Consider the following 12,357-nt stretch of genomic DNA (forward strand, 5'->3'; position numbering starts at 1 on the left):
CAGTTCAAAGAGGCAAAAGATCATGAAAGGCTTGCCATGTTATGAGTCCCCTTGATCTTTAGAAGTTTGCAGCATACATTTTGAGCATCACAATGCCTTTTTTTGGATGTCAATTGAAACTTTGTTGATTTGGTGTTGATATTTTTGCATCTACAAACTTTTAGTAGTACTAGTTATATACATATCTGCTGCACTTATGTAAATCTGCCCCACTTAATTCTGATGGGGATTGTGTTTTTTTTTTGTTGTCGAACTTATGGGTGAGATAATCTCTGTGAATGGGTGGATTACTTTTTTGCTGCCAAAAACTTATCTTTCTACAAGTTTTAATATAATGCATATAACTTTCTTATCATTTCTTGTTTTATTATCACTTATCCATTGTTTCAATTCAAGATATTATCAAACAAAATTGAAACAAACAGAAATTTCAATCAAACAAACAGAAATTGAAACATTAAAAAAAGGGTATTTCAACCCAATTCTTAACACATACAACTAACTGAATTCTTGCTATTACAATCACTTCTTTTTTTTTGAGAGAAATTACTACAATCACTTGATTCCACACTTTTTAGCATCACTATTATCACTAAAACCACATACATATATAAGCACACCCATTTTAACTACTTCCCTAGTGTAGCCACAGAGCTCTGTTAGTTTCTCTTTCACAACTGCAATTTCATTTTCATCTGTCCTTAATACTTCTAGACCCTGCAAATCACCTTCATCCAGCCACTTGAAGAAACCGCAATCGTTGCACTTGAAGAACGCTTTCCTAGAGTTGCGATTTGTTCTTGAAATCTTCAACTTTGCCAGTTTCGGAGGGTTGCAAAAGCAACGTGGGCAAAAAAATTGTAATGCACAGGAAGAAATCGAGGATAATGAGCAGCGAGAATTAGACATGGCCTCTTGCTTTCTCTGAAACTTACAAAAATTGATCCTTTAAAGAATTGTAATAAAATTTAGGGGTTTTAAAGGAAGAAGGAGGGAGGGAGGGAAATTGGTCTTTTTAGAGGGAAAAATTCCTCCCAAAAGTTATAACATATCACCTACACGCACTCTCATATAAGTTAACGGAACGCAATAACGGTAGCTTAACGACGAGGTTACCGTACAATTACTAATTGTACTTTCGAGTTACACTGTAGAAAGTCATATAAGCAAGGGCACAACATAGAAAAGTGATTCATAACTGTATAGAAAAACCAAAAAAAAAAAAAAATTCCAAAAAAAAAAAAAAAAAAAAAAAGTTAAAGAGATTGCGGTACGTCGTACGTGTGCCCAGAATCCAAACACGTCGTATACAGTATACACAGTGAATTCTCAACGTTCACAAATTACTTACTCAAAAACCCAGAACTTCAACTTCCAATCCTAACAATCACGATGAAAGCTCGATTAACCTCTTCATCATCATCTTCATTCTCACTAACTCCATTATCACCATTACTACTCAATTCAACCTCTGATTTCGATTTCAACACCTCTTTCTCTCTCCTAAATGCCGTCCTCATTTCCCCCAAAACCCGAAAATCCGCCATTAACAACAATGTCTGTCTCCCCCAATTCCTCTCAACCTCCATTTCTATGGAACTCAAGCTCCAAAACCCATCACCCAATTCTGAAATTCCGCAAAAACCCACCTCAAATTCTGCCTTAAAAGACCTTTCTATCTTCGAACGCGCGTCTATCGGAGCGGGTGCCGGAGGATCTGCCGGAGCTTTTACGTATGTTTGCCTTTACCCGCTTGAAACTGTGAAGACGAAGCTTCAGACAAAAGGGGCTAGTCAAATTTACGCAAATACCCTCGACGCCATTGTTAAGACCTTCCAATCGAAAGGTATTCTAGGGTTTTATAGTGGGGTTTCAGCTGCATTTGTTGGTTCTACTTTTTCTTCTGCTGTTTATTTTGCTACTTGTGAATTTGGGAAGTCGTTTTTGTCTAAATTTGATAGTTTTCCTCCTGTGTTGATTCCTCCTACTGCTGGTTTAATGGGGAATGTTGTGTCTTCTGCTATAATGGTGCCTAAGGAATTGATTACGCAACGAATGCAGGCGGGTGCGAAGGGCCGGTCTTGGGAGGTTGTTGTTAGAATTTTGGAGAAGGATGGGATTTTGGGGTTGTATGCTGGTTATTCAGCTACATTGCTGAGGAATTTGCCTTCTGGGGTTTTGAGTTATGCCTCGTTCGAGTGGCTTAAAGCCGCGGTTTTGAGGAAGACGGAGAAGGGGAAGATGACACCATTGGAGAGTGTTTGTTGTGGGGCATTGGCCGGGGTGATTTCGGCCTCTTTGACCACTCCATTGGATGTTGTTAAGACTAGGTTGATGACTCAAGTTCATGGGGAGGCTGTGACTAAGGTTGCTGCTGCTACACTTGGTGGGGTTAGTGCCACTGTTAAGCAGATTATGATGGATGAAGGTTGGGTTGGTTTTACTAGGGGTATGGGACCTAGAGTTGTTCATAGTGCTTGTTTTTCTGCAATTGGCTATTTTGCATTTGAGACTGCAAGGCTTGCGATTATGGAACAGTATCTTAAGCATAAAGATCAGCAGGCTAAGGAGATGTTGGCTGCAGCTTCTTCATAACACGGAGGGTTCTGGATTAAGATGACTGTTTGGTGATTATGGTGAATGGTGATTCTCTTCCTGCCATTTTTGTATGTAGGAGAATTTAAAATTGAGTTTGTTTTTGTTTGAGTTGAAATCTTTTCGCAATTTTGTTACTTAGATTAGCTGCTCTCTGTAGTTTAATACAGTTGTAAGCAAACAACATTAAAGGAGAATAAATAATAATAAGTTAAGGTGAAATTATTTGGTCAAGGATGAAGTGATGAATGTAATTGTAATTTCATGCTGGTTTGCATATTGATATATATTACAAAGAAGTTTGTTATGGATTACATATTCTTGTTATTTACAAAGGCACCACACTGGCGCTGAAGTACTATTGGCTCAATTCATAAATTGACAATCCCCTGCCTCCCCAAAGTAATATAAAAGAACAGAAAATTGAATTAACCTAACAACTTAGCTTAGCAATATTGACATCAAGTTTTGATGATCAGGGATAGCCTTTCCTGTATGAGTTTACAGCAGCATATGGAGAAGCACTCCTTGCATAATTTGCATGACATGGCATAAGTCTTTTATACCTTTCACACACCAGGTAATATGCGCCAGAGCAGCTAACACGAGTATGCTGTGCTTAGCTTTCAGCAAATTTCCTAGCTTCTTGTTAGCACAAAATCATTGCATTGCATTTGTTAAATAATTTCCTGCATTTGCAATATACAAGCAATCATGTGTCTGAAGTGCTAACTGCAAAGAGTTGTGAATGTAACGGAAACTTTAACATCCCATATTCCCATTATAGTTATAGACATGTCATTCCCGATTTCCCTCCCCAGACCCTTGTTTGCAGACTGATGCTGAATATTTGAATGAAGTTCAGTTGGTATTTTTTAGTTTATGATTTCTTCTTCAGAGTAAAAGTAAAACAATGCTTGATACAGGTTTTTGTTTGGGTGGATGCGACATAGTTGTGGTATAACCTATGGGCTATGGGCCTATGGCTGTTCTACTGACTGATTTTTCAAATTTCTCCAGTCTTAAGCATGCAGATACTCTTCTGTTGAGATTTAAACAGAAGAAATAGTGAGGTATTAAGTGCAGAATGGGAGAATGGATTACTGAGGTCTATACTGTAGCTCCTATTTCCCGTGAAAAAACTTGTACAATGATTCAACAAGGAAAGAAAAGATGTATTTTACAATCGTTCTTTACTTAGCTTGCCTCCAACATCTTTATGTTCGAAAGAGTAAAAAGTAAAGTAGTTTAGTTAGTGGTCAAGTATGGGTGCATGAAATTACTTACCAGTCCTTTGTGAATTGTCTCAGAATAGCCAAGTTCTCTGTGTCAGACTCAGTTACCACCTTTTTCAGTTGACAATTTTGAAGGAGCCGTATGGTTGATGCTACTATGTATGCTGGATGAAGAATCATCATGTTGGTGTTGAGGTAAGGTTTTCTTCTTTCTTCTAAACATACCCCATAGATAATATTTCCGTTTGAATCCTGCATATGAGCATTACATTTGTTCCCCATCTATCATTAGATATATTCCTTTTAAATATATAACTTGAAACAGGTTAAGTAGTAAGTACTGATAGACTAATAGAGTAAGATTATATTTGCAAAAGTTTCAAATGATTTGGGCTTACTCCAATAATTTGGTGGCAGCTCACAAGATGAAAAGATCAGGAGCTCAACATTATTGATCCTTGATATCATGGCTAATTCACGGTCAACTATGTCATCCACTAGGCAGTCGTACATTCTTTCAGTGCTGTAAGATGTGCAATTGCTTTATCAAATCAGAAAATTTGGATAAATTAGTTTGACATACATATTTTAGTTGAAGATTACCGGTGATCAGGAAAAAAGTACACTGCAATATTATGAGCTGTTGGCAGTGTTTCCTTGAACTTCACAGGCCAAATGTTGAATTTAGAAACCATCTCTAAGCGTAGGAGCACAGGCAAAGAACTTGTCACCTCTGATGCTTCTTTGCATGCTTCGTTGGATAAGTGTGCCATCATTTCATGGACAGTACAAGATTTTTCTCCATATATCTTAAAACTTCCCCTGCAAAATAATAACCATATGCATATTAGAACTCCTTATTAAAACAGTTGTTTCAAAACTATTTCCTGCCTTCCTGTTTTAGGGCGAATCTTGATGTTTTTGTCCTTGTATCCTCTTTTGCGGGGGATTAAACTAATATCATGTACATTAAATTAGTTGTTCCAGGACACAAGAGAAGGGGAGCATTACTTCCAAAAAGGATCTGGTAGTGGCTCTATATTGCTACAGAAGTCATCTTCAAGGATACAGGATGTTTCTTGAGAGCCAGACTTAGCCGCCCTAGCACTTGTTGCTTCAAAGTCTTCATCTGGAAAATGCAGGTCTCCAACAACATATTTGTGTGTTTGCCTTTTTGGATCATGACTCTTTTCCAAATCTCTGCAGAATAACTGTATCTCATTGGTTGATGGACCAGCCTCGGCATTTCTCACACTCTGAGCTTCCTCAATTAATGATGTATGAAGTGGCTCCTTTGCATCATCTTTTAGTTCACCACTTTCTGTGTCTGAAACACTGTTTGTTGAATCAGACAGTTCAACGACCCTTGGCTCACAAAATTCACAAGTCCATTCGACTTCATCATCATCTGTCTCTGCCAACTTATTACGGCAGTAACTGAAATGCGGGAAATTATTTGGACAAGGTAAGTTCACACTACCTATATACATATCTTTCTTAGATACAAAAACTTTCTCTAAGCATATGCTATGGATATACATTGCCATAGATAAGAGAAGATCTAGTCCCAAAGATATTATTTTGTTAATTCCCACATAATCCCTTTAAATGATTCTTTTTTCTTCTAGTTACATACCTGATGTTCAAGTACTCAACTTGTAACTGAAGTACTCAACTTGTAACTGAAGCTAAAGTCAACTAATTAACAATACATGGGAGCTACCGTTACCTTAAAAGAAATAGGAGCTCAACACTTTCTTAGAGCTTAGGGTCAAAACTAGCAGAAATACTTATCATATGAAAATAATTCAGAAGCCACAATTTCCTAACAGAAAACCCTGTAACCCTGTTCCTGAAGCTTCTTTCACTGATACCTAAAAAAGTGCAGGAACTAAATCTGAATTTATATCCCAAGATTGACTAGTGTTTCCAAGGGGAATTAAATTGTAATTCTACCTTTTCGGCCCCTAGTAGCAACAAATGTGTGTAATTATCGTGAATGGTGGTTCAATATGTAGTCCTGGTGGTCCAATATAGTCTTCAATGAGACAGATTGGAATAGATGCATATGCTTAGATATACTATATTTTCATGGACTTTTTATAGTGCAATTAGACCCTTAAATATATACTCCGTAGTATACAAGAGAATTTAATTTAAAATTACAATAATATTCCCAATGAGGTAAATTGTTTTCCTTAAGGTTGTGTTTGGTTATCTTTATTTCATTTCTATTTCTAAATTTCATTTCTTGAATTCCAAATTCTGAAATTAAAATTCTATTTTATGTGTTTGGGAAACTCTAGAAATTGGAGTTCTGGAATTTTACGTAAGATGTTGACTTTATAATTTATAAAAATTATGGAAAAGAAATTGAAAAAATGCATTTAAATGAAGCTCTGTTACTAACAGAGGAGAGAGAAAGCAACTAAAAAAGAGAAGATTGCAAAAATGGAGACAAGTAAATTGCATAAATGTTGACCACTTGTTCATTTTGGAAAAGACGAGGATACATGCCCATCGATATTCGTGAATCTAAGGAAGTGAATTGTAAATGACAGGGTTTCACTAAGCATTTGAAATTCTATCAAATTGAACCATGTTTAATGGTCCTGGAATTGAAGCAAATACAAATCCAAATTCTTGCAGTTTACCAAACAACAACATTGACTCAAATCCAGAATTTGAAATGAAATCAATATATCCAAACATACCATAAAAGAATTCAAATCATCACTGCTCTTTTCCCTTCTCTCACCTTTCCGTTTCTGCTCTCTTCCTTCCTTACTCTTATGATCTTTTCTAATATTCGTGTACGGAACCAATCACAGGAAAAGGTTTGAAAACAGATTAGTTTCATTTAAAAAAAAAAAAAAAACAGTTTTTTACTTCTAAAAATTAATAATAATGTAAATTATTGTAATCATTTACATATGATTCCTGAACTTTCATAACATCTCTAAGCTCGTCGATCAAATACCTCAGATTTTGAACTTTATAAAATGAGGCAAAATAAATAATTATACCAAAGTCTTGTGAAAGATGGAAGCCTAATACTTTTTTTATAAAAATTTTTGAAAAAAAAAAAAAAATTATTTACCACCAATGCAAAAAGTAGAAAATAAATAAATAAAGTTCAAGAGTGATTTTATTTTTGTCCCTCAAAAATTCCCTTTTGGCATTACAAAAAAGATAGACCATAAATATATTCATGAAAAAGGCAGCACTTTCAATAAGACAAGAAGATAGATATAAACAACCAATGCAGCCACATATTTACATATACCCACTCTATCCTCAAAATCCCCACTAAACACCACAAAATGATTTTATCAGGCTGTATTTCCATAACCAAACCTGTTATCACTCTTGCTTCTCTCTCTCAGAATTCTTCTAAGCACACAGCACCCCGGAACCCTTCAAAGATTACTCCTCCAAAACCAAGCCACAATCCGCAAATTCAGCCCTCTATTGCGGAGATAGAACGAGCCATTGGTGCTGGCAAATACCGCGACCATGATCCTGCTAGTATAAGGCAAGCACCTCACACCTTACTTATCTCTTTCAGACTCTATTTTAATATGTTAGAGAAGTAGAACGAAGTATACGCTATCCCAGATAATTAAAACTTGGGATTATTGTTGGTGCATAGTACAAACTTCAGATAATTTTAAACCATTTTTTGTATTATTAGTCTGTTATCACTCATCTTTTTTTGTTGCTTTATACTTTGTATATGTAATGCAGTGATCCTGCAGAGAAGAATAGTGTGTTCGATGCAGTATTATCGAATTCAGTAGGAAAGACAGAGGGCAAAACTGAACGAGCACTACGCGAAACTGGAGAGTGGATGAATGAACAAACTGAGAGAGCTGCTCGGTCATCTGGAAAGAAAATTTTAGAGGTTATGTTTTTTTGGATTGCACCTGCTTGGTTCCTCTTGTTCTTTATTGCTACTGGTGCTGTTAAGTTACCTTTTACCTCTCCTGTTCTTGATGACTTACTCATGTAAATATGAATTACACATTTTCTTTAATACTATATCATACCATCATATAAAGAGATTGCAAATTGTGACAGAACTCGACAATACGATCTGAACTCTATCAGTATTTACTGAGAGACACAAAGCCAGCATGATGCATATACAAATGAACTCTAATTTGACTTGATTTTTGTGCTTATCTTACTTATTGTTCTTTCATGGAATTTAAACTACGAAAGCTTAGAAACTTACACGTGTTCGGAGGCAATTTGGCACTTGCTACATACAACTAATAGTTCAGGGATGCCTCTCATTCCGCATGTCTGGCACACACTCATTCTTTCTGCAACCAACACTATGATTTAAGGCATCAGCAAAGAGTTCTCTAAAACGTGAAGTATAGTAGAAATTTCTACCACTTTTGTTTGGTAGACAAAAATATTATGAAGGAAGTTGCATTGAAACTCAGAGTTTCCTATATTAGTATGACTCTTATGTATTCCACTTGTATTGTATGATCGGAGTACACAACTGTCAACTGGGCTGAGCCAATTCATGGATGGTCCAGTTCGGATGCTCTTAGTTCATGTCAAAATTAGCCGGGCGATCGATAAACAGCCTTGCTCTATGTGGACTGGTCCAAGTAGGCCGTGACCGGTAGCTAGGCTGGGTGTGCTCACTTTTCCATTCTAGGAAGCTAGCAACTTAACATCTCTCCCTATATTATGAGAAATTCCTAAAATTATGCAAGCTAGCAACTTCATTTAATTCATTATAATGTAGTTCACTTCCAAGATACAGGCCGTACCAGTTTACATTTATTACCAATTTAATGAGAATATCATCTTCTTGTACTTGAAATAAAGAACATGTACATTGTACAAGCAAGTAATCCATGTTTTGTTTTGTGAAAAAAAACGTTGTACAAATATGTGAGCTTTAACAGCCACATTTTCAATTCATGGGTTGTTCTTTCTTGCTTGAATATGGATTTAAACTTTTAAGTATAATATATTCGGGTTGTAATGATCAGCCCAAGTAATTATATAATCTATTACGAAGATCTTAGAAATTGAACTAAATCCATAATTTCCTATGTTTTAAGTATTCAATTTCTAGATTAAATACAAGTAAAATGTTTACACCCTCTTACATTCTTCTTATCATCACACTTTTTTCACATGTGCTTCTAGTATGTTAAAGTGAAAGAACATAAAATGACATTCGAGTGTATGATGGACCTACCTAATATTTTTCACACCTCTTGCATTTTCTTTGATCAAACATGCCATAAAAAAATTTACACAAATTATATTCTTCAAACTTAAACATTTCATGATGTTTGCTTTAAAACAGCTACCCAACTCTTGTAGGTGGGTAATCCCATTACCTCTTTTATAGCAGTTTTAAAAAAAATCAAAATGTTCCTAAAAAAAAATTGCAAAATTAGAAAACAAAGTAAAATTATAGGAGATTATGAAGAAGAAACTGACCTTAATATAGAAGAATTGAGCTAGTCTTTCTCTTGGGAACTTTATTCTTATGTTTTGTTGCAGCTTAATAGGAATTGAAAGAAACATGAAAGGCAGTTGGAAATGGCTTTAAAGCTTTCAACTAACCTTATTTTACAGTATTATTTTTGTATATTTTCATGAAAAAAGAACAAAAAGCAAATTTTTGAGGGACTTACCTATTATATAGTGAGTTAAAAAACTGAAAATGTCTTGCTACATGAACCACTCGTTTTCCATAAATACTTAATTTTTATACAGCTTATGGTAGTAAAAGGCTAAAAGCTGTGGAAGAACAGAATATTGTACTTGTATGGTTTTTGCCTTTTGTGTGTTTTATTTTTTTTTTTTAATTTTTTTTTTTATCTTTTATTATTATTTTTTTTAATTCGGTATACATGGTGCTGTAAAGAGAGTTGTGATGTAAACGAAATGTTATCTCTAATTGTTTGGTTAACCAATAATGCGGGGAAGTTAAAATTCATAGGAAATGAAATTTTGAGTGGTTGTTTGGTTAGTATTGAAAGGGAATATAAATTTCTATGAATTTTGATTTTCTACCAAACATGGGAATTTATTTACCTACTATCTCCTTGGTCAATAGAAATTCATGGAAATTGAGATTTCCTTTATTGTCAACCAAACAAATTATGGCCGTTTCCTAGGAAATAAATAAGGTAATTACTTCTCATGGGTATATAACTCCCTTGTGAACCAAACAAGCACTTAATTCCCTTCTCATGGGTATTTTCACAACTTCTCAAATTCTACTATGGAGTACCTTTACGGATCAATAGACTTAAACCAATTAAATTAATTAGTTTCACAAATTGATTTGAAATCTCATCACTTGTCAAATAGATTATACAGTACAATTTTTTTTACTCATTAATTATTATATTTCCTAATCTCTATTTTACTTCCTGGATTTGACCTCTACTTGCCATTAAATAAAATGCCAATTCAGTTGTTAATCAAATCAAATTTAAATCAACTATATCTGTGTATCATATACAAAAATTCCTAATAATGTGGATTTCCTGTCAATATTAACTGGATGATCACTTGATCAGCTAATTTCTTGTAAATTTGCATGACTGCATCAACACAGATATCTCCCCTAAACAGAATTATGCAGTTAGTGGCTTAAATTGCATTTATCCTGCTTATTCACAGTAAGAATGATTGTAACAAATACTACTTGCTTCTGCATTTGAGGAAGTCTTAACAACATTGATCGTACAAGTTACATGCTAACAACACAAAACACATAAGGCTGCACGTCGAAGCAAAATCAACCTATGTAAAGAAGACTAAATCTTTGATTATTTGCTCTGCCACTTCTCCTGATCTGAAGACCTTTTACAGCAAAATGAGGTCCAGGAAATTACGTTAGTATATTACAAGGGAAGTAAAAGATACAATGATTCTCGAATATCCATTGAGGAATTATGAGATTAATTTAGGAAAATGTTATGCTAGGTAAAGCAAGGAGTATACTATCCACCAGTAGTGTAAATATGATGATAGCAAGCATTACCTTATTAAGACCTATCTATGCAAGACTACTTATGCAAGTTCTTGTGTAATGTGTTGAGGGTTTCAGGTTCTGCTACAAATGATTTCAGGCCTCTGAATCAAACAAGCAGCATCGTGTCCCTAACTTGAAAATTTGAGAGCTTTTCTTATGGTACTTAAAATTTGTTTTACTGTTACTAACAAGTAACAACACGTTTCAGAAGTAAAAGTTTTTACTGAAACTAATAGGAAAACCAGTAGACACTTCCCACAAACAATTTACAGGAGCATTTTTATTAAAAAAAGTTTGTTATTTCTTAGAATCAGCATTAGGGAATGAAGAGATTGCTCTTGAATAAAGCTCTAATCAGTAGTTTGTTGGCCAAATTCTTAAATATGACAAATTTCTCACACAAAGTGTACTTATACTTAGAAAATTCTTGCATCAGAAGTTTGAAACAAGTTACCACCATAGGTTGCCAAACTACATAGCAGGAATCATCATACATTACACTGCCAACATACAGAATAACAGAAGTAACAAAACTATTTAATACAAGAATTCTAAGCAATCTGAGTAATTTTCAAAACTTAAATCAACCCTCACCCAGGGGCGGATCTATGTAGGTGCATGGTGAGTCACGTGACTCACCAGCAAAAAAAAAAAAAAATTGATTTTTTTTTTAAAAAAAAAACATCAAAGAGACCGCCTATTATAGATATGCGGTCTCTTTTCTGCTATTGCTGCCTAACACTTTGTCAGAGTTTTATAAATAACAAAGAGACCTGTTATTTAGATAACTGGTCTCTTTTCTGCTGACATTGAATATGAATCTTTGTTGCGCTGATTTCTTTGTTTCATTAAAGAGACCTGTTATATTTAATAACAGGTCTCTTTAAGTTATCTCACTATTTTATTTTTTTGTACTCCGTATAATTTTTTAATAATTCTTATTTCTATTTATACTATATTTGCGCAACCAATTTTAATATTTTCCCACAAAGCTTATCAATTAAGTAAAAAATCATAAAGTTAATTTAATGTAATAATTTCATAGTACGTACTATTTGTTTGTAACATGTTATTTATTTAGAGTACGTACTTTCGACTTGTAAGATTGAATTTTTAAATACATTGTAGTATGGATTTTTATGTCCTATTTTTGAATTGAAATCATTTTGATGAAATATATATATATAATTTTTGGATTGAAACAAGTGATCAGTTATTGATGGCGACTCACCAGTTCGAAAATCCTGGATCCGCCACTGCCCTCACCAATGAGTTTTTAAGATATAACTTTTTTTTTTTTTTTTGATATCCAAACATAAAGACTTGTCAATATGCTACTGCAGCTTTTAAGATATAACTTTAGCACCTAATGTTGTCTTTGCAGGAAAACAGAAGAATGCTACAAAGACAGGTACTTCAGGTTTCGCTTTAATAATATATATTGTCACATGACCTGCTCATGAAATCATGAAGCAAAGAGAAAGCATGATGGTACACTAG

The 12,357-nt window shown here is 34.4% G+C and overlaps 3 protein-coding genes across 3 annotated transcripts; 2 read left to right on the forward strand and 1 right to left on the reverse strand.

Annotated features, from left to right (window-relative positions):
- Positions 1-1,388: 1,388 nt before the first annotated feature.
- LOC145639167 (protein MITOFERRINLIKE 1, chloroplastic-like) lies at positions 1,389-2,874 on the forward strand. The gene has a single exon (XM_081690334.1). It carries the CDS (start codon positions 1,393-1,395, stop codon positions 2,593-2,595), a length of 1,203 nt encoding a protein of 400 aa, XP_081546460.1. The 5' UTR covers positions 1,389-1,392; the 3' UTR covers positions 2,596-2,874.
- Positions 2,838-8,153, reverse strand: LOC145639168 (PHD finger-containing protein 1-like). Its single transcript, XM_081690335.1, has 6 exons — positions 8,068-8,153; positions 4,842-5,267; positions 4,434-4,652; positions 4,229-4,353; positions 3,883-4,082; positions 2,838-3,284 (listed from the first exon to the last, which is right to left on the reverse strand). Exons 1-5 carry the CDS (start codon positions 8,151-8,153, stop codon positions 3,931-3,933), a joined length of 1,008 nt encoding a protein of 335 aa, XP_081546461.1. The 3' UTR covers positions 2,838-3,284; positions 3,883-3,930.
- On the forward strand, positions 7,111-7,894 carry LOC145639169 (putative NAD(P)H dehydrogenase subunit CRR3, chloroplastic). Its single transcript, XM_081690337.1, has 2 exons — positions 7,111-7,365; positions 7,578-7,894. The coding sequence occupies exons 1-2, from the start codon at positions 7,154-7,156 to the stop codon at positions 7,840-7,842; spliced, it is 477 nt and encodes a 158-aa protein (XP_081546463.1). The 5' UTR covers positions 7,111-7,153; the 3' UTR covers positions 7,843-7,894.
- Positions 8,154-12,357: the final 4,204 nt, after the last annotated feature.

This window comes from Chenopodium album, chromosome 7 (assembly GCF_948465745.1).
Source record: "Chenopodium album chromosome 7, dcCheAlbu1.1, whole genome shotgun sequence".
Classification (NCBI taxonomy): Eukaryota; Viridiplantae; Streptophyta; class Magnoliopsida; order Caryophyllales; family Amaranthaceae; genus Chenopodium; species Chenopodium album.